Consider the following 25,146-nt stretch of genomic DNA (forward strand, 5'->3'; position numbering starts at 1 on the left):
TCTTGCGATACATGGCCCCATCCATCCTCCCCTCAATAGGGTGCAGCCATCCTGTCCCCTTTTCCAACTCCATGCTTCATGGTTGGGATGGTGTTCTTGGGGTTGTACTCATCCTTCTTCTTCCTCCAAACACGGCGAGTGGAGTTTAGACCAAAAAGCTATATTTTGTCTCATCAGACCACATGACTTTCTCCCATTCCTCCTCTGGATCATCCAGATGGTCATTGGCAAACTTCAGACAGGCCTGGACATGCTCTGGCATGAGCAGGGGGACCTTGCGTGCACTGCAGGATTTTAATCCATGACGGCATAGTGGGTTTTCTTTGAGACTGTGGTCCCAGCTCTCTTCAGGTCATTGACCAGGTCATGCCGTGTAGTTCTGGGCTGATCCCTCACCTTCTTCATGATCATTGATGCCCCACGAGGTGAGATCTTGCATGGAGCCCCAGACCGAGGGTGATTGACCATCATCTTGAACTTCTTCAATTTTCTAATAATTGCGCCAACAGCCTTCTCATCAAGCTGCTTGCCTATTGTCCTGTAGCCCATCCCAGCCTTGTGCAGGTCTACAATTTTATCCCTGATGTCTTTACACAGCTCCCTGGTCTTGGCCATTGTTGAGAGGTTGGAGTCTGTTTGATTGAGTGTGTGGACAGGTGTCTTTTATACAGGTAACGAGTTCAAACAGGTGCAGTTAATACAGGTAATGAGTGGAGAACAGGAGGGCTTCTTAAAGAAAAATGAAAAGGGTGTGTGAGAGCCGTAATTCTTACTGGTTGGTAGGTGATCAAATACTTATATCATGCAATAAAATACAAATGAATTACTTAAAAATCATACAATGTGATTTTCTGAATTTTTGTTTTAGATTCCGTCTCTCACAGTTGAAGTAATGATATAAAATTACAGACCTCTACATGCTTTGTAAGTGGGAAAACCTGCAAAATCGTCAGTTTATCAAATACTTGTTCTCCCCACTGTATATACTGTATTCTATCCTATTCTACTGTATCTTAGTCTTTGCCATTCTGACATTACTCTCCCAAATATTTATATATTCTTAATTCCATTCCTTTACTTTAGATTTGTGTATATTGTTATGAAATTGTTAGATATTACTGTTAGATATTACTGCACTGTTAGAGCTAGAAACACAAGCATTTTGCTACACCCCAATAACATCTGCTAAACACGTGTATGTGACAAATAAAATTTGATTTGATCTGATTTTCAGTTTTGATTTTTAATACATTTGCAAAAATGTCTAAAAACGTGTTTTTGCTTTGTCATTACAGGGTATTGTATGTAGATTGATGAAGGGGGGGACAATTTAATCCATTTTAGAATAAGGCTGTAATGTAACAAAATTTGGAAAAAGTCAAGGGGTCTGAATACTTCACGAATGCACTGTAGTATACAGTATATGTAATATATAATATAAATATTGTGCACTATAAAGAGAAAAGGGTGCCGTTTGGTATGTGACTGCTGTTTCATTGCGACATGAAACCTGTACACCTCATAGCCTGTACAGCCCTCTCACTGTAATTGATTATGGTGACTTGTTGTATATGCATGCAACCTCCTCCGTCTTACAGAGACTGGACTGTGTATCATTGATCCTTGCGCTTTATTACAAATGCCAAGTCACTCACCCACCATTGCACATGGTACCAAATGGTAGGTTGGACCTCACTTTATATGCGCAGAAAGATACATTTGAATGTGTTCATCTACAAAGCCCTAAACTCCCTCTTTACCTCTGTAGTCTGGTCTCCTTCTCCACCAGCAGTTACCATACCCGGTCTGCTAGGTGGTTGCTACTTAAAGTCCCCAGGACATTCACAGTATTAGGCAAGATTGCATTCTCTTCTTGTGCACCAGATGCATTGAATAGTCTACAATCCATGTTTCATCTAGATATGTTAGTGCCACTGAATTAATTTAAAATAATGATGGGAGACTCTGTTACAGAGGAGTGTAAATGCTTTTTTTAGGCTGGATCATGTTGTATTGTTGTATGTTTTAATTATGTAATGTATTGATTGTTGCTGCCTTCTTGGCCAAGTCTCCCTTGAGAAAGAGACTCTGGGTCTCAATGGGCTTTTCCTGGTTAAATAAAGGTTTTAAAAAATGTATGTAATGTAATAGTCTGTTGGTTTAATGCGTTTGCCCTATCTACACAGAAACTACAAGGTGTGCAACATCAGGGTGCAGTCCCTCTTATGCATACTCTAGTATAAAATGGCACAAAACACACTCTTCAAGGAAACAGTAGACAGGAAATTATGCTAGGTGTGTTTTTTTTGTTTTTGTCATTACAGCAGTTTTGTTTGTATTTTAACGTTTCCTCGTGGCTGAGTTACTTAAGTTAACCCTCAAAGGACGAGTTGTAAGTTGTTCTATAGTAATCTGTAAACAATGATTAAAACTAAAATATTGCAATACACTGAAACAGTTGAGAGAGGCCTGTAAGCTTGGGAATGCTCAATTTAAATCACCAGCTTGATTAAATAAAGGTTAAATAAAAAATAAAATAGTCCGTTGGTTTAATGTGTTTGCCCTATCTACACAGAAACTACAAGGTGTGCAACATCAGGGTGCAGTCCCTCTTATGCATACTCTAGTGCACAATGGCACAAAACACAAGCCTCCAAGGAAACAGTAGACAGGAAGTGATGCTAGGTGTGTTTTTTTTGTTTTTGTCATTACAGCAGTTTTGTTTGTATTTTAACGTTTCCTCGTGGCTGAGTTACTTAAGTTAACCCTTAAAGGACGAGTTGTAAGTTGTTCTATAAAAATCTGGTTAAACAATGGTTAAAACTAAAATATTTGTAATGTGGTGCATGCTGGTGGCAGGGAAGTCAGGCGCAGGAGAATGAACTTGGTAAAAACGGAGCTGTTTAATAAACATCAAAACCTCCGAAAACCAAAGTAAACAAAATAACAAATAGAGGGTGCAAAAACCATCGCACACCAGAATAACAATAAACACCTACATACAACACACAATCTCCGACAAGGACAAACAGAAGATTAAATACACAACCTGTAATTGATGGGATTGGAACCAGGTGTGTAGGAAGACAAGACAAAACCAATGGAAAATGAAAAATGGATCAATGATGGCTAGAAGGTCGGTGACCTCGACCACCGAACACTGCCCGAACAAGGAGAGGGACCGACTTCGGTGGAAGTCGTGACAATATTGCAATACACTGAAACAGTTGAGAGAGGCCTGTAGCTGGGGAATGCTCGATTTGAACCACTGGAACCACCAACAGGGTAGCCTAGTGGTTAGAGCGTTGGACTAGTAACCGGAAGGTTGCAAGTTCAAATCCCCGAGCTGACAAGGTACAAATCTGTCGTTCTACCCCTGAACAGGCAGTTAACCCACTGTTCCTAGGCTGTCATTGAAAATAAGAATTTGTTCTTAACTGACTTGCCTAGTTAAATAAAGGTGTAAAAAACTTTTTACAAATGAAGTACAGTAACAAAGAATTAGTCCATTATAAAAGGACAATCAGGGATTTAATAATTCAGTATGCCAGTTTCAATGTAAGATAGTCCCTTATTTTGATACAAATACTGTACATGACAATCAGTGGCTCTCAGAGAGAGTGTGTGAAAATGAGGTTCAGTCCCCTCATATTCGGGAACCACTGTTTCCTGTGAGACCCATTCACCACAGAGCTAGGGTCTTCCTACACACCCACTACAAATCAAAGAGGATATCCCTGTAACTGTACACATAACCAAATTGTGTGTGTTGGCGTGTGTTCGTTCTCTACAGTATGCATGGGGATATTTTCTTATATAGTATGCTGTCCACAACTTCAAAACTACATTCTCAATAGTTTCCCAGAAGATCATATTACATCAGACTATAATTATTTGATTCACATTTCTAAGATAACTCTCTTTATTTACACACAATCAGATGAACAATTAGATGTACACCACATAATTTGAAGAGCTAGCTTTTGTATTTACATAAAGAACTTTGTCTGTTTCTCCAGTCAGCCCTCAAGGGCCAATAAAGGCTCGACTTTCGTGTTGCTTTTGTCTGAGGATGAGTGATCAGTATCGTCCCATTCGGATTGGATGCTGGACCCCCTGCTTCTTCCTGGGCCCCCTGAGTGGAGCTTTGGGTTTGATGTTCATGTAGTCGCTCTGGGAACACTTCACTCTCTTCAGTCTGAGCTGAGGATCAAATTCACAGAAAGAGGTGGAGAGTGAGTAGGGTGAGCTCTGTATATGTATGCAGTGGTAGTTGCATAAATCTGTCTCCATGTATCACTTGTGTTTTCAATACATACAGTACCAGTCAAAAGTTTGGACACACCTACTCATTTAAGGGTTTGTCTTTATTTTCTACATTGTAGAATAGTAGTGAAGATAGTGAATAGAGTAGACATCAAAACTATGAAATAACATATATGGAATCATGTAGTAACCAAAAAAAGTGTTAAATAAATCTAAATATATTTTATATTGGAGATTCTTCAAAGTAGCTACCCTTTGCCATGATGACAGCGTTGCACACTCTTGGCATTCTCTCAACCAGCTTCATGCGGAAGTCACCTGGAATGCATTTCAATTAACAGGTGTGCCTTGCTAAAAGTTCATATGTTAAATGTCTTTCCTTCTTAATGCGTTTGAGCCAATCAGTTGTGACAAGGTAGGGGGGTATACAAAAGATAGCCCTATTTGGTGAAAGACCAAGTCCATATTATGGCAAGAACAGCTCAAATAAGCAAAGAGAAATTACAGTACATCATTACTTTAAAACATGAAGGTCAGTCAATTCAGAAGATGTCAAGAACTTTGAAAGTTTCTTCAAGTGCAGTTGCAAAAACCATCAAGTGCTATGATGAAACTGGCTCTCATGAGGACTGCCAATGGAAAGGAAGACCAAGAGTTACCTCTGCTGCAGAGGATAAGTTCATTAGAGTTAACTGCTTCTCAGATTGCAATCCAAATTAATGCTTCACAGAGTTCAAGTAATAGACACATCTCAACATCATCTGTTCAGACTGTTCAGACTGCCTGAATCAGGCCTTCATGGTCGAATTGCTGCAAAGAAACCACTACTAAAGGACACCAATAAGAAGAAGAGACTTACTTGGGCCAAGAAACATGAGTAATGGACACAAGACCGGTGGAAATCTGTCTTTGGTCTGATGAGTCCAAATTTGAGATTTTTGGTTCCAACCGCCGTGTCTGTGAAACGTAGAGTAGGTGAACGGATGATTCCTGCATGTGTGGTTCCCACCGTGAAGCATGGAGGAGGAGGTGTGATGGTATGGGGGGGCTTTTCTGGTGACACTGATTTATTTAGAATTCAAGGCACACTTAACCAGCATGGCTACTACAGCATTCAGCAGCGATACGCCATTCCATCTGGTTTGCACTTTGTGGGAAAATTCACAGGACTATGACCCAAAACACTCCTCTGGGCGATGTAAGTGCTATTTGACCAAGAACGAGAGTGATGGAGTCCTCCATCAGATGACCTGGCCTCCACAATCACCTGACCTCATCCCAATTGAGATGGTTTGGGATGAGTTGGACCGCAGAGTGAAGGAAAAGCAGCCAGCAAGTGCTCAGCACATTTGGGAACTCCTTCAAGACTGTTGGAAAAGCATTCCAGGTGAAGCTGGCTGAGAGAATGCCAAGACTGTGCAAAGCTGCCATCAAGGCAAAGGGTGGCTACTTTGAAGAATCTCGAATATAAAATATATTTAGATTTAAAAAAAAACTTTTTTTGGTTACTACATGATTCCATATGTGTTATTTCATCGTTTTAATGTTTTCACTATTATTCTACAATGCAGCAAATAGTAACAAAAATGAGTAGGTGAGTAGGTGTGATGACATTTGACTGGTACTGTATTCTATATTACATTCTTGGACAAAATAGTTCATTATGCATTGATTTTATTCCAAGGCTTGAGAGCACCTCATGGATGTAAGACAAGTTACCATCTCTCTGAGTAAAGGAAGCGAGATGCCACTTACCCAGATGACAAAGGCGATGACAGTGACAGCCAGGCCATAGATGATGGTGATCCAGAACCCCAGCACCCATGCCCAAACTGGGACACCATCCACTCTAGAGCCTACACATCCCACAGTCTTTCCTGCCTGGCACTGGTATGCTGACCAACCAATCAGAGAGAGAGAGATGTAAGTTTTAAACTTCAAGGGGTAGTTTTACAGATCCAGATTAAGTATACTCCTGGGGTACTTGAGTTTTTACACTGAAAGTGCATTTTAAGTCAAATAAGTAGATGATCTAGGTCCAGGAAACTGGCCCGTTTGGCCTTTAAGCACAAGTACATCATTAGAATATACACTAAATGCATAAAACATTAGGAACACCTTCCTAATATTGAGATGCATCCCCTTTTGCCCTCAGAACAGCCTTAATTCGTCGGAACATGGACTCAACATTGTGTCGAAAGCGTTCCTTCCATAGGGATATTGGCCCATGTTGACTCCAACGCTTCCTACAGTTGTGTCAAGTTAATTGAATGACCTGTGGGTGGTGGAACATTCTTGATACACACGGGAAACTGTTGAGCATGAAAAACGCAGCAGCGTTGCAGTTCTTGACACACTCAAACCGATGTGTCTGGCACCTACTGCCATATTCTGTCAAAATGCACTTAAATCTTTGTCTTGCCCATTCACCCTCTGATTGGCAAATATACACAATCCATATCTCAATTGTCTCAAGGCTTAAAAATCCTTCTTTAACCTGTCTCCTCCCCTTTATCTACACTGATTGACGTGGATTTAACAGGTGACATCATTAAGGGACCATAGCTTTCACCTGGATTTACCTGATCAGTCTTTGTCATGGGAAGAGCAGGTGTTCCTAATGTTTTGTACACTCAGTGTATATTCCTTCAAATCAAGATATAGCATTTTGAACCACTGTGCGTGCATGCATGCCTGCATGCCTGCGCGCATGCGTGTGAATTTGTGTGTGCTTGCAATAGATTAGTTCCTTTTGAAGTAAACATACCTTCAACCAGGACCACGGTCTGAGTCTCATCTTGTACTTTCTCAATGGGAGGTGGGTACATGGGTTGCCCCTCACAGGTATAGACCCCAGCGCGCTCCGTGGTCATTCCAGAGAGGACAAAACTGACCGTATGGTCCTGTTCGTTCACCCTCAGCCCCAGACCCTCCCCAACAGGACTCACGGTCTCTGTGAAGTTGTGGTTGTGAGCACTGTCGTGAGTGTGGTTGCCAACCTCGACCAAGCCCAAGTAAAGGTGGAATCTCATTTCCTCCTGGTCCTTGCCTGTCAGGTTGGGGCAGCTGACCGATGCAGTGCCGTTGACAGACACACGGACCACATGGAACGTTCTGAGCTTGTCTGGTGAGGGAAGGTCAAAAGTCAAACAGAGGCCGTCAGTTGTGTGCGTTATATCAGGGGGAAGTAGACAAGGGCTCTGTTTAAATACTTCCCTCCGTCTTTCCTTGAAGAAATCACTGATCTGACACAGCAAGATTTGGTGAGTGCAATGGGGTGTAAACCTAGCCTGGGTGCCAGTCTGTTTCTGCTCTCTTGCCAAGTCCTTATAGAATTGTCATGCCAAACCAATTTTTGTGAGACCAGACTTTTTAGCTTGACAATGACAGCATTTGAGTCACTGTCAACAGATCTGGGACCAGGCTAGTAGAAACCTACTCTGGTTACCAGTCTTTTTAGCTAACGTTCCAGTCCTTGCCACTCCTGTCATTTGTCAAATTGCTTGTCTCTTTGATCTTGAACACACACACATACACAGCTATGTATTTCTATACCTGTGAGGACTTTTGGGGGACTAACAATGGATTCCCATTCAAAATCCTATTCTCCCTAACCCTAACCTTAACTTCTAACCCTAACCCTGAACCTAACCCCTAAGCCTAAAATACCTATTTTACTTGTTAAACATTATCAGAATTTTAGCGAACTTCTGAGGACTTTTGGAACTCACAAGTATAGTAAACACACACACACACACGCACGCACGCGCACACGCGCACACGCACGCACACACACACACACACACACACACACACACACACACACACACACACACACACACACACACACACACACACACACACACACACACACACACACACACACACACACACACACACACACACACACACACACACACACACACACACACACACACACACACACACACACACACACAGAGGAAATGGCTTCTGAGGCTTACCTAGTCTTTTTATACTCTCATGTTTGGATTATTCACATGCATAATTTGACAGTATTTTAACCCACACATTGAACATTCTCCAAAACAACTGTTGTGGCCTGAGATTTCAAAAAGTGGTGGAGAGAGGCAGTCCTGTAACTGTGTGGAATAGAAAATGTGAGTCATTTAGATTAATCCTTGTCACCCCCACCCCTGCCGTTTCATTTCTGCAGGTCCTATCAAAATGAGTTCATGGGTGAAACATTCAGATAGAAATGTAATAATTAGACTTGAAACGATTCCCTATTTTACCTGACAGACATTCATATATATTCTACATAATACATTTGTATATGAACATTTTATAACGTTCCTGAACTGGCCCAGAGCTTTTTATTTATTAATTTTGGCCCATATCGATCCCCCCCAGGTTTTTATTTTGTTGTTACATGTACATACATTACATCTGGATGGATAGTACTTAGTATACATAATACATCATATTTTCAGTCATAACTACTATAGAACGTGTGCTTTTAAGCAGGCCCAGGTCTTACCTTTACAGTTGTGGGAGCTTATCATGTTGGCAGCACTGGAGAGGCAGAGGGAGAGGAGGATTGTGGGTATCCAGTAAAAGTTCATCTTGAAAGTCAGTTTTGTGGTGAAATTGAAGCTCCCCTGATATCCCTTTACAGTGCACAACAATCAGGGTAAATGAGACGATACACTGTATGCCAACCAGACCGAGACAGTGACTGCTCTGCTCTACCTAGACATCACTCAACACATGCTCGGCACACGACGACAGCGTACATCTCATAACATCCTTCCCTGTCACTTCACTGTGACCAACAATCTGGCCCTCGTCGACTGTACGCAACTCTCTGCTGCACATCTAACAGGGCGACTGACTGCACAGACTCTTGAGGAAAAAACATCCGCACTCTGTGGCAGTGCACTCTGAACTTCACAAGAGTATCCGCCCTCTAACGGTGTGTGACCTTTGATGCCCTTTGAATTTGATACTTCTCTGTGTGTTAGGGCTTGGAACCTCGTATCGCATTAGTCATGTTTGATTTCGCCCTTCTTATCTCAGAACTGTTATGTAGACTCACTTTATATCATATTTCACTCGCAGAGACCCACCTGGGCTACGGCACCAATGTGAGTGACCGGGGTTCAAACCGGGGTCTTGCCCACAAGACTGTGTTAGCCTGCTGAGCTAGAGCTAATGCAAGCGTTCAGGTCTCAGGTCTCAGGCAGAGTTACTCATCACGCGGATGTTACATAGGCCTACCTAGCACCTGTCAGTGACAACCATCGCACAACGTGGGTTTTGTCTGTGGTTATGTGACTGTCTCCTGCAACAGACAGTCAGTCAGTCAGTTAGTCAGATAAACTAACGTAATGTTGCACTCATATTATCACGGACGTGTAATGCACCGAATCCTATAACCATACACCACGTTGTGCCAACTGTATAGGCCAAACTTCCAATAAGCGTCATTATCCAGAGTCCCTTCACATCATACAGATAGATCCCTTAATTCAAAATTGAGAGGGCTATAGTTTGTTTGGGGGGGGGGTCAGAGAGATTTACTGGTCTCCCCAAACAAACTATAGCCCTCTCAATTTTGAATTAAGGTATCTGTATGATGTGAAGTGACTCTGGATAATGACGCTCACTGGAAAGTTTTCTCAAAAATACCACTCCTACTATAGGCAAACACACACAAGTTAAATCAAATTTGATTTGTCACATGCGCCGTATACAACAGGTGTAGACTTTACCCACACACACACCTACTGTAGCTCACCCTTTTTCCTCTACATTTACGTCTTCATAAAATAATAAAATATGTGCCATTTAGCAGACACTTTTATCAGTCATGCATACATACAAAGCATCATGCTCTACCGACTGGGCCGCACAGGATATTATTCATTACTACATTTGTCTGTAAATGATCATCAACTCAGACTAAAGAGAGTGGAGTCTTCCCAGAGTGACTACATAAACACCAAACCCAGAATTTCCACCAGAACAATCATACATTCACACGTGACTGTCAGTCATGTCAAGGCTGAAGCGATGCAGATGATCCTTTTATGATCATCCTAACGGCCCTGCTACACTATAGCCATCCGGCGTCCCGCATTGAGAGCAATATTAATGGCGTTTTTTGTTGTTGTAGGCACTAACTCAGCCATGGTTCGTTGGACAGAGCCTATGGGAAAATGTATGGAGTTTTTGGGTAATTGCCAAAAAATAAGGTCTGTGGTCAACACAGGCTTAGGAGATCATATACGTTTTGTTCTATGAGATAATCTTGGTCATTTTGAAGCATTTATGTCATTTAAAAAAAGCCCATACAGCACATAAAAGGCTTTATAATTCATAAGGTTCACGATAACTGAATGATATCTCAAAGAATAAAACGTGTAAGATCTCCTAAGCTTGTGTTAACCTCAGACTTTTATGCGGAATGCGTTCCAAATGGCACCCTATTCCCTATAGTGCACTCCCTGGTCAAAAGTATTGCACTAGAAAGAGAAAAGGTTTCCATTTTGGACATACTCACTAATACATTGTGAAATTAAACATGTACAGCCCTCATAGTCTGCTGCAGTGTGTTTACCCTAACTACATAGAAACTGCAAGGTGTGCAACATCAAGGAGGAGTGCCTCTTATGCATACAAAAGTGCACAATGGCACAAAAAAACAACCTCCAAGGGAACCTTAAACAGGAAATGATGCAGTGTATTTTTTGTGTTTTTTTGTCATTGCAGAAGTTTTTTCCTATCGTTTTCTTATCGGCCGAGTTACACACGTTAACACAATGTGTTCCGTAGTGAAAATAGAGAGATGTAGCTTACATTAAGGTCATGACCTAAAGCACAAGCAGGGATTTGTAATTCAGTGTGTCAGTTTCAATGTAGGACAGTCCCTTATGTTGACCCATACATGAAAACCACAGTGGCTCTCAGAGAGAGAGAGCATGTGGTTTAGTCCCCTCGTATTTGGAAACCACTGTTTCATGTGAGACCCATTCACTAGGATCTTCATCTAGCTACGCCACACGCGCACTACATATCACTGAGGGTGTCCCTGTGTCTATACGCTTAACCTGTCTGTGTGTGTGTTTGTGTGCGCGCGTTGACTTACCGTATGCATGGGGATATGAGAGATGAACATTCATTTCGTATTATTTGTTGTTGTTGGGGGTATGCTGCCCACAACTTCAAGAGTCCATTCTCAATAGTTTCCCAGAAGATCATATTACATCCGACTATAATTATTTGATTCACATTTATAAGATACCTCAATCTTTATTTATACACAATCAGTTGTACAATTAGATGTATACCACGTGACTGAAAGAACAGGCTTACATAAAGAACCTGGTGTGTTTCAGCAGTCAGCTCTCAAAGGCAAATTAAGGCTCAATTCTCGTTTAGCGTTTGTATGAGAAGGATTGTGATCTGAGGATGACTGTGGTCAGTATCGTCCCATTCGGATTGAATGCTGGACCCCCTGCTTCTTCCTGGGCCCCCTGAGTGGAGCTCTGTGTTTGGTGTTCATGTAGTCGCTCTGGGAACATTCCGTCTGAACTGAGGATCAAACACACAGAAAGAGGTGGAGAGCTGTGTATATTTATGCAGTGGTAGTTGTCGTTGCATAAAACTGTCTCCATGCCTCACTTATGTTTTAAATAGATAATACTATATTGCATTATTTGACTTTTTTTGTGTTTTTTAAACTTGTATTTTGTTCTTATTTTGACTTTGTTTTTGACTTTTACCTTTAGCTGTCATTGAACCCCCCACCCAGCAACATCTCTCCCACATCTCCAGTTCCACATCCCAACCCTCATTTTCCCTCAGCCCATCCCACCTATCTCTGCTGGCCACCCTCTTCGTATTTCTACACGCAATGTATCTTTCAACTATGTGTCATGTTTTGTCATTTATTATCATGTCTTGTCTCTGTGCTTCCCTTCTATTCGTTTCCCTCTGCTGGTCTTATTAGGTTCTTTCCCTCTTTCTATCCCTCTCTCTCCCCCTCCCTCTCTCCCTCTCTCGCTCTCTCTCTCTATCGTTCCGTTCCTGCTCCCAGCTGTTCCTCATTCTCCTAACTACCTCATTTACTCTTTTCACACCTGTCCCCTATTTTGCCCTCTGATTAGAGTCCCTATTTCTCCCTCTGTTTTCCGCTTCTGTCCTTGTCGGATCCTTGTATGATGTTCGCTGTTCTGTGTCCTTGTTCCGCCCTGTCGTGTTTTACCTTCTTCAGATGCTGCGTGTGAGCAGGTGTCATTGTCAGCTACGGCCGATGCCTTCCCGAAGCGACCTGCAGTCTGTGGTCGCGTCTCCAGTCATTCCTCTCTACTGACGAGTGGATTTCAGTTTTCCTGTGTTTGCTTTCACCTAGATAATATCCAGGATTATCGCTTTTGTCTAATACTGGAATAAAGACTCTGTTTTCGTTAAGTCGCTTTTGGGTCCTCATTCACCTGCACAACACTATGCTGTGATGTTTAACATAGAATTTTGAATCTATCGAATAGAATCGATAGATTGTGAGTTGAAGATAAATACTTTTACTAAGAGTATTAGTATGTTAGTAATTGACTGGCCAGGTCTCTCCAAATTTCCCAACAATGCATTTCTAGGGTGAATTTTAGATTAATGTTATGCTTTTCAGCCATTCCTGAAACTGACACCAGAAACCGGCAGCACACATGGCAGCACAAATGGTTTATTGATTCTGTATCCTCACAACAAAATCTGCAGAGCTGTGATGATTGTATGCCACAAATATTCAACATTTGTTGGTGGCAAGAATTCGGTTTTACCGAAAAGCACAAAATGTTGAATCTTCCGTCATTTGATATATCAACTCGTCATTTTATATACAGTACCAATCAAAAGTCTGGACACATCGGGACACTCATTCAAGGGTTTTTCTTTCTTTTTACCATTTTCTACATTGTACAATAATAGTGAAGACATCAAAACTATGAAATAACACATATAGTATCATGTAGTAACCAAAAAAGTGTTAAACAAAGTAACCACCCTTTGACTTGATGACAGCTTTGAACATTCTTAGCATTCTCTCAACCAGCTTCATGAGGAATGCTTTACCAACAGACTTGAAGGAGTTCTCACATATGCTGAGCACTTGTTGGCTGCTTTTCCTTCACTCTGAGGTCCAACTCATCCCAAGCCATCTCAATTGGGTTGGGGTCAGGTGATTGTGGAGGCCAGGTCATCTGATGCAGCACTCCATCACTCTCCTTCATGTTCAAATAGCTCTTACAATAGCCCTTACACAGTGATGACGTTGAATGTGTTGCTGAGCAATGTGTTGATGATCAGAAGAGCATTTAGGGAGGGGGGGTTCACAACCGAATGTAAATCCCAACTACAAGTTAACATCACAACTGAAAACCTGACATCTCTAGCAAACAATGAAGCTACAGGCAGCAATCTCAAGGGGATTCAAAAGATTTAGATTGCTTTTCACTTTGATCATGCGCACACATGCACACACAGCTTTTTTTATGTGAAATGTCTAGACTTTTTAGGGAGTAAAATTGTATTCCCATTCAAAATCAAATTTACCCTAACTCTTTAAGCCTAAAATAGCATTTTAACAAATTCAGGACATTATCTGGTTTTCCTATGTTGTCAGGACATTATTGTGACTTATGTAGGAAATAGCTTCTGAGGCTGAATCCTGCAGTACACTATATTTTACCTAGCCCCAAATCTGGATTATTCACATTTCATGATTTGTAATTTCATAGTATTTTAACCCACATATTGAACATGTTCAGAGAAAGAAAGAGATATCATAAAGTGGTGGAGAGATGCAGTCACAGAACTGTGTGGAATAGAAAACGTGAGTCACTTAGTTTCATCTCTGTCACCCCTGCCCATTCATTTCTGCAAAGTCCTATCAAAATGAGGAAACAGCCAATTCAATGCATTACATACACCTGCTTATTCTATTCATAATACAGCTGCAGTATAGATGTAAAAGCATATCCACATCTGTAATAGGGGTTTAACTACAGTAGTTTGAGCAATGCATTGGAGAGATCCAAACAACTTCAACTAGCATCCCCACCTGAAAAACCATGCAGCTTTGCAAGCATTACAATCTTGAATGATCTGCAACCCTTTGATTGGTCAACCTTTTGCTTTTGTTCCAGTTATCAGAATGTTCTGGTAGTGCTATGGATCCTGCCTGATGTGACATTTGTTGATACTGAGAATATAGATGAATGTTAATGACAAAGTCCAATGGTGAAACATTCAGATAGAAATGTAACAATTAGAGCTGAAACGATTCCTTATTCTACCTGACAGACATTTATATCTGTTCTACACAATACTCTGAACATTCTATAACACTGCACCCTCCTAAACAGACTCAGATCTTACCTTTACAGTTGTGGGAGCTTATCATGTTGGCAGCACTGGAGAGGCAGAGGGAGAGGAGGATTGTGGGTATCCAGTAAACGTTCATCTTGAAAGTTGTGAAACTGAAGCTCCCCTGATATCCCTTTACAGTGCACAACAATCAGTGTAAATGTGACGATACACGGTATGCCAAACAGAACGAGACATTGACTGCTCTGCTCTACTTAGACATCACTCAACACATGCTCGTCACACGACGACAGCGTACATCTCATAACATCCTTCCCTGTCACTTCACCGTGACCAACAATCTGGCCCTCGTCAACTGTACGCAACACTCTCTGCTGCACATCTAACAGGGTGACAGACTGCACTTTTGAGGGGAAAAAAACACACTCTGTGGCAGTGCACTCTGAACTTCATAAGAAGTTTCTGCCCTCTACTGGTGTGTGACCTTTGATGGGCTTGGAACCTCGTATCGCATTACTCATGTTTGATTTTCTCCTCTTATATCATATTTCACTGCTTCTGGTAAAACTCGCAGAGACCCACCCGGGTTTCTCTGTTGCTATGTGACTGTCTCCTGCGACAGACAGTCAGGAAAACGCTGATATTATCCCAGAGACGGGTGTAATACATCTCGTTGTGGTCACAGTATAGGCCAACATTTCCTGGTTGTCATGCTTTTTCTGTGCAAGAACTTTCCAGTGAACGCATTATCCAGAGACACTTCATATCATACAGGTGTCTTCATTAGAAATGTAGTGTGTTATAGGTTGTTTGGGGGGAGCGGAGAGATTTACTGGTCTTCTGCACACTACAGCTATACACACACAGACACAGACACACAGACATACATACACAGTCATGTCATGCATACATACATTTTTGAACCCACAGTCCTGGGGTTGCAATCTTCATGCTCTACCAACTGAGACTAAAGAGAGTGGAGTCTTCCCAGTGTACCTACATGAAGACCAAACGCAGAGCTTCTCCCAGCACCAACGAACACACACACACACACACACACACACACTGGGACAAGAATTCGACCCTGGCATTTTATCAACAAGAGCCAACTCACAACCCACAGGCCATACACACACCCCATCTCCACACACCCTACATAGTCACAGGCAGAGGCTAAAATCTAAATGCTTACATTAAAATGTAATGATCATTATCACACAAGTCATAAGAGTATGGAATATGATGGAAATGTTATACTTGTGCTTTTCTATTTACCAATTTATATGTTCTATGATTGTGCTTTTCTATATACTGTCAATCATATCAAGGCTGAAGTGCTGCAGGCATAGATTTAGAATATAAAGGAGTCATTTTTTCCCCATTATTAACACACCTGATTCAAGTATTCAACTAATCATGGTCTTCTCTCTTGACCAGGGTCAGAGAGCTACTCTCTAGACCAGTTCCTGGTGAGCGACAGTTCTGTAGGTTTTCACTCCAACCCTAGTCTAGCACACCTGATTCTAATTATTAGCCGGTTATTAAGCTGAATCTGGACAAAAACCTTCAGCGTTGTAGCTCTCAAGAAACAGACTTGGAAAGGCCTGCTCTAGACCCCTTAAACTCAACTCTGGACCTTGAAGCAAGGTTTCATTACTCCCCTCTAATCAGGGACTGATCTAGACCACGAACACCAGGTGGGTGTAAATAATTATCAGGGCAAACAGATAACCAGCAGGCTCTGGACCTTGTAGGGTAAGTGTTGAATAACCCTGGTCTAGACCATAGCTGTGTTCGAATACTCATACTAACAGCACTATTTGTGATGTAAATTGAGTATGTAGTATGCTTATTGGTCATAGTATGGATATCGTTAATATGCCAAAAGTTCCCAGACATCGTGCTACATTTGCAAAAATGCGAAGTATACAATCAGTGGACAATATTTCTGTGCTTTTGGGGTCCATAATGCAATTGGGCGTGGCAATTGGAAGTGGGCGTGGCTTCACAGCATTTTCAGATTTGAAGAAAATGGCAGAAAATATGCAGCTGAAGTCTGTCAAGAGCAGATACAAATGAATTGCTTTAACAAATTATGACAAATGTTAAGCAATATAATAAAGTAATGTATTTTCAAATAAGTTACATTACATGTTGTATGACAATTAGCTTCACTAGCCTTATGAACCGCATAGCACATCATTACAGCAGTTGCTTGTATGTACCGGTATATTAGCTAGCTACCGTCCAGTTGTACAACTGACTAGGTATCCCCCTTTCCCCTAACGTTAGTTGGCAACTAATACATTGAAATTGCCAGTATATTAACTATATACTAACTAACTACCCAATGTTTTGACTTGATCATTCATGTCATTCTTAGCTTAGCTAAGTGTTATAGCCATTGTGCATTCTCAATGGACAGTGTTAATGAAGTCGTAAGATGTCGTGCTAGTATTTTTTTTGCTATGCTAACTAGCTAGCAAGAAGTTGCATTGCAACAGCATCAACTTCCGGTAGACAGGTGAAGTGCTAGTACACTTAACTGAAAGGATACCGTTTGTTTACAGTATACTACAATTAACTTGTAGTATATACTCATTAAGTATGCAGTATACAGTATGTTACTATGGGTATTTGAACACAGCTCACATAACTTCTGCTTTTCATAGCCTTCTTTGACAGCATGGATGGTTCCGATCAAAACAGCCAGTAGAATGTTCCGTTTTGTGAAAGATGCTATTGAACAAAGACTAATATCTTCTCATCTCTTTCTCTGAAACACTGAGGGCCTGACATGTCAGAGAGGAGAGAGCAATGGTAAAGGCCAGTGATGGGTCAAAACATCACAGATTGAAAATGCTGATTGTATCAAAACCAGAGCCAACTAGTGCTTGCATATCACTGTCAGACTGTGTTTAGACAGGCAGCCCAATTCTGATATTTTTTCAACTTATTGGTCTTTTGACCAACTGTGTTTTTAATTCGATTTTTCAGATCTGATTTGTCAAAAGACCAGTTAGTAAAAAAATCTGAAATGGACTGCCTATCTAAATGCAGCCTGACACACCCAGATTCAAGTATTCAGCTCAACCAATGTTTCTCTCTGGCCCAGAGCCAGGGAGAAGGAATAAAAAAATGTCATGGCAATATTGTCCACTAGGTGGCATAATTCGTTTAGATGTATCTCTGCTGTTGATAATTATATTTGTATGACACATTTAAACACACGTTTGACAAATTATTTTTCAAGCACTTATATGTATTATCACATAAGTCCTTTGTACACCGTTACCACTTTCAGATTTAGCCTAATTAGGTAATGGTCATCGGTCATAATTAACTTGCAGTATCCTACAACTGGGTTAGATGGCGCCGACAGATATCGCAGCTCTGCTTCTAAGCAACTTTGCAGTATTTAGTTTTTTGTGTGTTATTTCTTACATTACTGGCCCATACATTTTTTGTGTTATTACATACAGCTGGAAATAACTTTTTTTTTTTACAAGCATTTCGCTACACCCGCAATACCATCTGCTACAAATGTGTATGTGACCAATAAAATGTGAACTGTACAAGGGTCTGGGGTTAGTAGAATAGAAACACCAACAAATGGTAAATCATTTTTCTATGTGTGGAATTCATGTAAGAGATTAGAAAGAATTTGCAAAAAAAATTGATTTGAATTTGAACTTGACAGGATAATGAATGAGGTTTGATAGTAATGAAACCATCCATATGCAAAACAACATGGTACATGGCATTGGCTTCTTCAGCAGTCTGGTTGAGAAGGGTGCAACTTCACTCCATACCCCCAAATACACACTGCAACCAAAACAGGAGACAATTTTTTACAATTAGTTAATTTTGTAGAATTCCACTTAAGTCTGCCATAGAGTGGAGAGAAATTAAGTTGAATGATATCTGAGTGAGACTGGCCAACAAAATCAATGGGGGTAATTTGACCATGATAACACGTTTAGATAGTTTTGCAGCCAGCTAACTTGGCAATAAAAAATAATGTCAGCTGACATGGGCTAATTGACTGACATAATAGAACTGCTGATGCATAACCAAATTTCGAAATTGTACCTTATACTCTACTATTCTAACTCGCAACATTTTATTTTATTTCACCTTTAACTAGGTAGACAAGTTGAGAACCAAGTTCTCATTTACAATTGCGACCTGGCCAAGATAAAAGCAAAGCAGTTCGACACATACAACACAGTTACACATGGAGTAAAACAAACAATCAATAATACAGTAGAAAAACAAGTCTATACGATGTGAGCAAATGAGGTGAGATAAGGGAGGTAAAGGCAAAAAAAGCCATGGTGGCGAAGTAAATACAATATAACAAGTAAAACACTGGAATGGTAGATTTGCAGTGGAAGAATGTGCAAAGTAGAAATAGAAATAATGGGATGCAAAGGAGTAAGCTGAGACCCCGAATAAATTCCCCCAAAATGTATCAGAGGTCCTTCAAAAGGGGGGCCGCAGGTGGAGTGTCCTTCGCCTTCGCCTGTCGGACACTGTTTTCCAGAAGTTCTGTTAATGACAAAGGGCAGGTGTTCGGCAGGCGGGAGCGAAGGACAGTGCGTGCTAGCGTAGTCCTAATAAGGATTCCAGTACACGGTGTTGCCTCCGCCTCCCGGCGAAGCTAGCGATAGGAGGGGGCGACACCGGTAGATGCATCTTTCGCCCCCGCCTGTTGGGTACGGTTCTCCGGTACGCAGCATGCGGGAGGCAACAAGGTGTGCTGACTTGACACCACATATTAGCTAGCACAAGCCACGGCGTGGCTCGCGCCTGCAGTGCTAGCGGGTGGCAGGGGCGACCGGTAGACAGTATCCCGCCTGTCAGACATGGTTTTCTTGGGTACACAGCTGGCGGGAGGAGGGTGCGAAACCGTGTGTTAGCTAGAACACGGAGTCGCTCCCGCCTGCTGTACGGCTTCCCTATTCACGACGAGGGGAGAAGGACAATGTCCAGTTAGCAAAGAGGACTCCGGTAACCAGGAGGCGTGGTCGAAAAAAAACATATTTCCATTTGAACCCACATTCGAAAGCGCCACACGACATACCCAAGCATGAAGATGTCCTGCTTGGAGGGGGCCTTCATACAGGAACCAATGGGTATTACAAGGGGGGGTGGGGAGGGCAGTCATGCATAAACCAATGGGATAATCGAGGGGGGTCGTGAAGGAACCAATGGGATGCTCGAGAGGTATGTTCCTGCAAATGCAGAAATGCCCACATGCAGGAACGCCCCTATTTGCGTGCTGCAGTTGCACACCAGTACACTGGGTTGGAGAGGTGCTTGCTCACTCCCAGGATAGCGCTGTTGATTAGTCGAGCCTAATTCTGGGCTGGACAGGAAACAGGAGACGCTTGGCGTGCCTCGCGCAACAATCCTGGGAAAGAGAATGAGGATGGGAATATGTATGTATTTGCACGACGAGCGGTTAGTTAAAAAAAGATGAGGACAACGGCCACTACAATTATTTCAACTGTTTCACAGAAGCGTGTTATTTGGACCATTAAGTTTTTGGAACAAATACCGTGATATCTGCGTTTGGTTTTCATCAACCATTGGTGGGAATACAGAAGAGGAGCCGCTGTTAAATCCCAGTTTGACTGTAAGTGGGTTGTGAAATCAGCTTTTCTCACCTATAGATGTGTTTAGGATTTATTTATTGATTAAAAACTAACAATCTACTTTACAAAAAATACCACGCGTTATGGTGTACCAGCCTAGATGATCCTTATTGTAGCGTCTCCATGAAAAAAGGGCCGAGAGACGGGAATTGATAGCCTGCTGGGTGTGAATTGTTTGTGGAGGAAGGGTAGTTTTGTTGTATAGGACCTCACATTTGATATATGGCTTTGTTTTTAGTTAAACATTTACCTTTTTATAAAGTCTATGATGTCAAAACTAGTGGTATGTTTGAGAGTTATGCTTTTGCGGTGCTCTTATGCGGCCATTGAACACTCCTTGGATAAAGGGTGTGTGTGGCTGGCCAGATTAGAGAATACCACGGGCTGACCATGACCTATTGAAAAATATTACTGAACAACTGTTGTTAGGTCGTCATTACTAGTTAATGTTTTTTTATGAACAGGCCGGGGATACAAAGTAGCACTGTCTGTGAATTACTCATGAATGTCAGTTGATGATGGTCTAGGATGGGTAAAATATTTTCATGCAAATTTGCTTGACATCGTCGTCTCTCATCAAAGTCGATTTGTGTAACGGAGAACAGCCTACTACGCAGTGTCATGCCATTTTCAACGACATATTATGATAGGCCTAGTGTCTCGTTGAACAGCGATATTGCTGCCAGTGTCCCCACCCTGTTCTGACTGGTCTCGGACTAGACATAATAGTAAACGTAAATTTGGGACACCAAATTTGTATGTTCTCTGGATACGTGAGATTGAATTGCATTCAATTATATGTCTGGCAGAAATGAGCGTTTGAATCCGGGAAGTTGCTCTCACGATTTCTCCAAGCGAGAATGTTTAATACAATTATATATTAACATACGTTTACCGGTTCTTGTGGCTGGTCCTTTCGGTGGTAGGAATGTGAGATGATACATCCGCAGGAAAGTATAATTACATGAACTTTTCAGAGCGTTGGTAGTCCATTCCGATTTATATTACCTGAAGCATGATCAGTAGATAAAAATACATGCACACTTGCTGAGTTCGTGCACATGTTTACATGGTTCTGCACATGCTTCAGGTGATAGAAATCTGAAAGCACTAACAGCACTATGAAAAGTTGATGTAATTATACTTTCCCTGTGGATATATTGTCTCCCAGTCCTGGACATATAACGTGAACGGTGCACAAATCTAATCATGGACAATTAGCAACTACTTACATGTTTAGCTACTTCGCATGTTAGCTAACCCTAAACCTTTTAGCTAACCCTAGCCATTTAACTTAGCTCTAGGGGTTAACGTTAGCCAGTTACCCAACGTTAGCCACCTACCTAACGTTAGCCACCTAGTAAAAACCTATTTTAGCATTAGGCTGTAACATAGCAAAAAGTAGTTAAGTCAAGGGGTCTGAATACTTTCTGAAGGCTTGAATGCCAAGCGTCAAGTCTGGAGGAAACCTGGCACCGTCCCTACTGTGAAGCATGGTGGTGTCAGCACTCAGGACCTCAGACTGGGGTGAAGGTTCACCTTCCAACAGGACAAAGACCCTAAGCACACAGCCAAGACAACGCAGGAGTGGCTTCGGCATAAGTCTCTGAATGTTCTTCGATCTGACTTGAACCCGACCTAACATCCCTGGAGAGACCTGAAAATAGCTGTGCAGCGACGCTCCCCATCCAACATGACAGAGCTTGAGAGGATCTGAGAATGGGAGAAACTCCCCAATACAGGTGTGCCAAGCTTGTAGCGTCATATACCTCAGAGACTCAAGGTGGTAATCGCTGTCAAAGGTGCTTCAACGAAGTACTGAGTTTAGGGTCTGTAAATGTGATATTTCATTTATTTTTGTTAGCTAGCACACAAGGATTAAGATTTTGTTTAGCACCTTTTTGGTGACTACATAATTCCATATGTGTTATTTCATAGTTTTGATGTCTTCAAAATGTAGAATATAGTAAAAATAAAGGAAAACCTTGGAATGAGTAGGTGTGTCATTGACTGGTACTGTATGTATACGAGTGTTTCTTGGCTAAGTAGACTCTGGCAATAGACCCTAAGACAAACACAGAATTGAGAGTATGACTGGGTTTCTCTGCTCATAGCTTCAGACAGACATTCACACTGTAAAGTTAATGACCCTTCATTGAATGTAGAGTTCATAGCTTATTTTGCAAAGAGGAGCAGAGTGCAAGGCCTCTCTCTGGATGCCATATGTACCCAGGTTCCCAATACCTGCTAAAATATCAAAACAAACATGTGTTGGGTGGGCATTTTTACTCTAGTAGGGCTTGGAAAGCATAGGTTTCTTTTTGATGAGCTCCTCTTGTGAGGGGGCACAAGCACTGCTGGCACGCTGTAAGATTGCTAGTGAAACGAGGCCTACTGGGTGAAGCTGACAAGAACTTATATGACACCTTTCTATCTGTCCAACATTTTATGACCGTATGGTATTTTTTAGGCAAGCATGTAATGTAGCCTACCGTACCTCCACGAGGCACGGAAACACCGAAACTGCCCTAATCTCTGTATTTGGGGACAGAGCAGTAACCTTTCTATAGGCATTGAAGTCCCATCACCTATATTGGACACATACAGGTAGGTCACTCCCCATTTGGGACTGTTTGCTTTGGTTCTAGGTGAATACACCTAAGTTACGGGCCAGATGTTAACAACCAACTATCACTCTTTGGTTTCATGGTTTTCTTGTGAACGCTGTTTACATTTACAAGGACAGCAAGCAGGTTTCACTTTTGACAGAGATTTCACTGTCATGCCAAAAGAACAGGGAAAATAATGGAAGGAAGCGCATAAGTGAAGTGTTGTGCATATCACAACAAAGACGTATGCAATCTTAAGTTGACCCCTACCTCCTGTTCACCTTTGGAGTTCTGAAAGAACTTCTAGTAGTTCCACCTTGCCTTTCAATAGGCTAGATTGAATTGTTGTTGTTATTGCATGCTCCTATCCAGTCCTCACAGATCTCCACAAGTGTCTATCTAGGGCAGGTACTATTTTTTTTAAGGGGGCCACTTTGTCAGAGGGCCTCACACATTGTTGTAATTTTCTTTCAATATCTTTTGAGAGCAATTTCAGAGCAATAGAGCACATGCAATTGTTTTGTCTTCCAGCACTTCACAAATACATACATACACACATTAAATAGGCTACATCACATGTATTTGACCCATATTAAGGGTTACCTCAGTAGTTGGATGAGTGAAGATGTCCCTTCTGCTCCCTGACTGAATTCATTTTAAATTTATAGTCTGTTGCTATCCTTGTGAGGCAATCCAGGTGTGCATTGGTCAGTCTGTTTCTCTGTTTTTGTTTCACAATGTTCATTGAGTCCTTTCTCTTTCCCTCGCATGTTTGGGGTGCTGGAAGTGCACATAGATGCCAGATTTGACCAGTCAATATTATTTGAAAAAAAAATAGAATATCCTCTCGTGTTTGTACCTGAAGGGGCAGTAAACATAAAAGTAACTCTCTGAATCACTAATTTTGAGGGAAGCGGACCCAAACACACAATTTGGCAATTTCACTTTAATCGGTGCTTTTGTTAAGTGCAATACTAAAACACTGCTCCATGGTTGTCAGTAATCAGTTGCTTGCTGATGTCTTCTATGCCTATTGTTATGGTCAAGTCTCTGAGAGTTGCAGTCCCTTAATCTTAAGGATGTGAACCCCCCCCTTTTTTCCACTTTTCGCCTGAAATAACATACTGAAATCTAACTGCTTGTAGCTCAGGACCTGAAGCAAGGATATGCATATTCTTGATACCAATTAAAAGGAAACACTGAAGTTTGTGGAAATGTGAAAGTAATGTAGGTGAATTTAACACATTAGAGCTACTACAAGATAATACAAAGAAAAAGAAGAAAAATTGTACCATCTTTGAAATGCAAGAGAAAAGCCATAATGTATTTTTCCAGCCCAAGCACAATTTAGATTTCGGCCACTGATGGCAGCAGCGTATGTTTGAAATTTTAGACTGATCCAATGAACCACTGCATATCTGTTCAAAATTGTTTACCAAGACTGCCCAAATGTGCCTAATATGGTTTATTAATCCAGTTTCAAGTTAATAATTGTGCACTCTCCTCAAACAATAGCATGGTATTATTTCACTGTAATAGCTACTGTAAATTGGACAGTGCTGTTAGATTAACAAGAATTTAAGCTTTCTGCCTGTATCAGATATGTCTATATCCTGGGATGCAATGTTTTGTCTGAGGGCAAAAAACATTATTTGACAATCTCCATGTCTGAAGGCCTTCTTGTTTCTTGCGATTACCCAAGCAATCTCATATGTTGCCTGACGTTTTCTCTGCAACAGTGCTAGATCTGTCCATTTGTTGTTCTTTGACCTGTCCTTTTGAGTTGCGCTATTTTGTTGCTTTGTGGCGGATATGTTTTGTCCAAGTGGCCATGGTGTGACTAGAAATTTGCTTGTTTAAAACAATTGACTGCCTTCTGGCAAATAAGAGATTGAGCTCGTCCCATCATGCAATACAAGAATACTTGTCTGTCCATTTCTCTTGGAACTTTCTGTGTTCTTCTTGAATCGACCGTGTCCTTGTCTTAGCCACCGGAGCTACGTTAGCTAGCTGCATTTCCCCGCTGCCATTTGCAGATACATTTTTGTTTTCTCCTGATTCTCTGATGGTGGTTCGTTCACAGCTGCCACGTTGTTCTCCAGCTCTTCCCCCTCATTTTCCTTGTCAATAGATTTAAGTTTCTTTTTTTACAATAAATCGTTCCATGTCTACCAGACTGTAAAATTAGCTTGTCGCAAACTGATATGGGTCAGTAGCTGTGCAGTTGCCTTCTATTTCGGCAAATG

General features: G+C 41.4%; 1 protein-coding gene and 1 pseudogene across 2 annotated transcripts; one reads left to right on the top strand and one right to left on the bottom strand.

Moving 5' to 3' along the window:
- Positions 1–2,883: 2,883 nt before the first annotated feature.
- On the bottom strand, positions 2,884–14,917 carry LOC124011219 (T-cell-specific surface glycoprotein CD28-like). Of its 2 annotated transcripts, none has more exons than XM_046324359.1 (4): positions 14,683–14,917; positions 7,034–7,390; positions 6,022–6,161; positions 2,884–4,203 (listed from the first exon to the last, which is right to left on the bottom strand). In XM_046324359.1, exons 1-4 carry the CDS (start codon positions 14,765–14,767, stop codon positions 4,081–4,083), a joined length of 705 nt encoding a protein of 234 aa, XP_046180315.1. In that variant the 5' UTR covers positions 14,768–14,917; the 3' UTR covers positions 2,884–4,080. The 2 variants fall into 2 exon arrangements, with proteins under 2 accessions (XP_046180315.1, XP_046180314.1); XM_046324358.1 differs by lacking the exon at positions 14,683–14,917 and adding an exon at positions 8,786–9,158.
- A 5,029-nt stretch (positions 14,918–19,946) lies between these two features.
- Positions 19,947–25,146, top strand: part of LOC124011166 — an 88,018-nt pseudogene continuing 82,818 nt past the window's right edge.

The sequence above is a fragment of the Oncorhynchus gorbuscha genome, linkage group LG23 (assembly GCF_021184085.1).
Source record: "Oncorhynchus gorbuscha isolate QuinsamMale2020 ecotype Even-year linkage group LG23, OgorEven_v1.0, whole genome shotgun sequence".
NCBI classification, from domain to species: domain Eukaryota; kingdom Metazoa; phylum Chordata; class Actinopteri; order Salmoniformes; family Salmonidae; genus Oncorhynchus; species Oncorhynchus gorbuscha.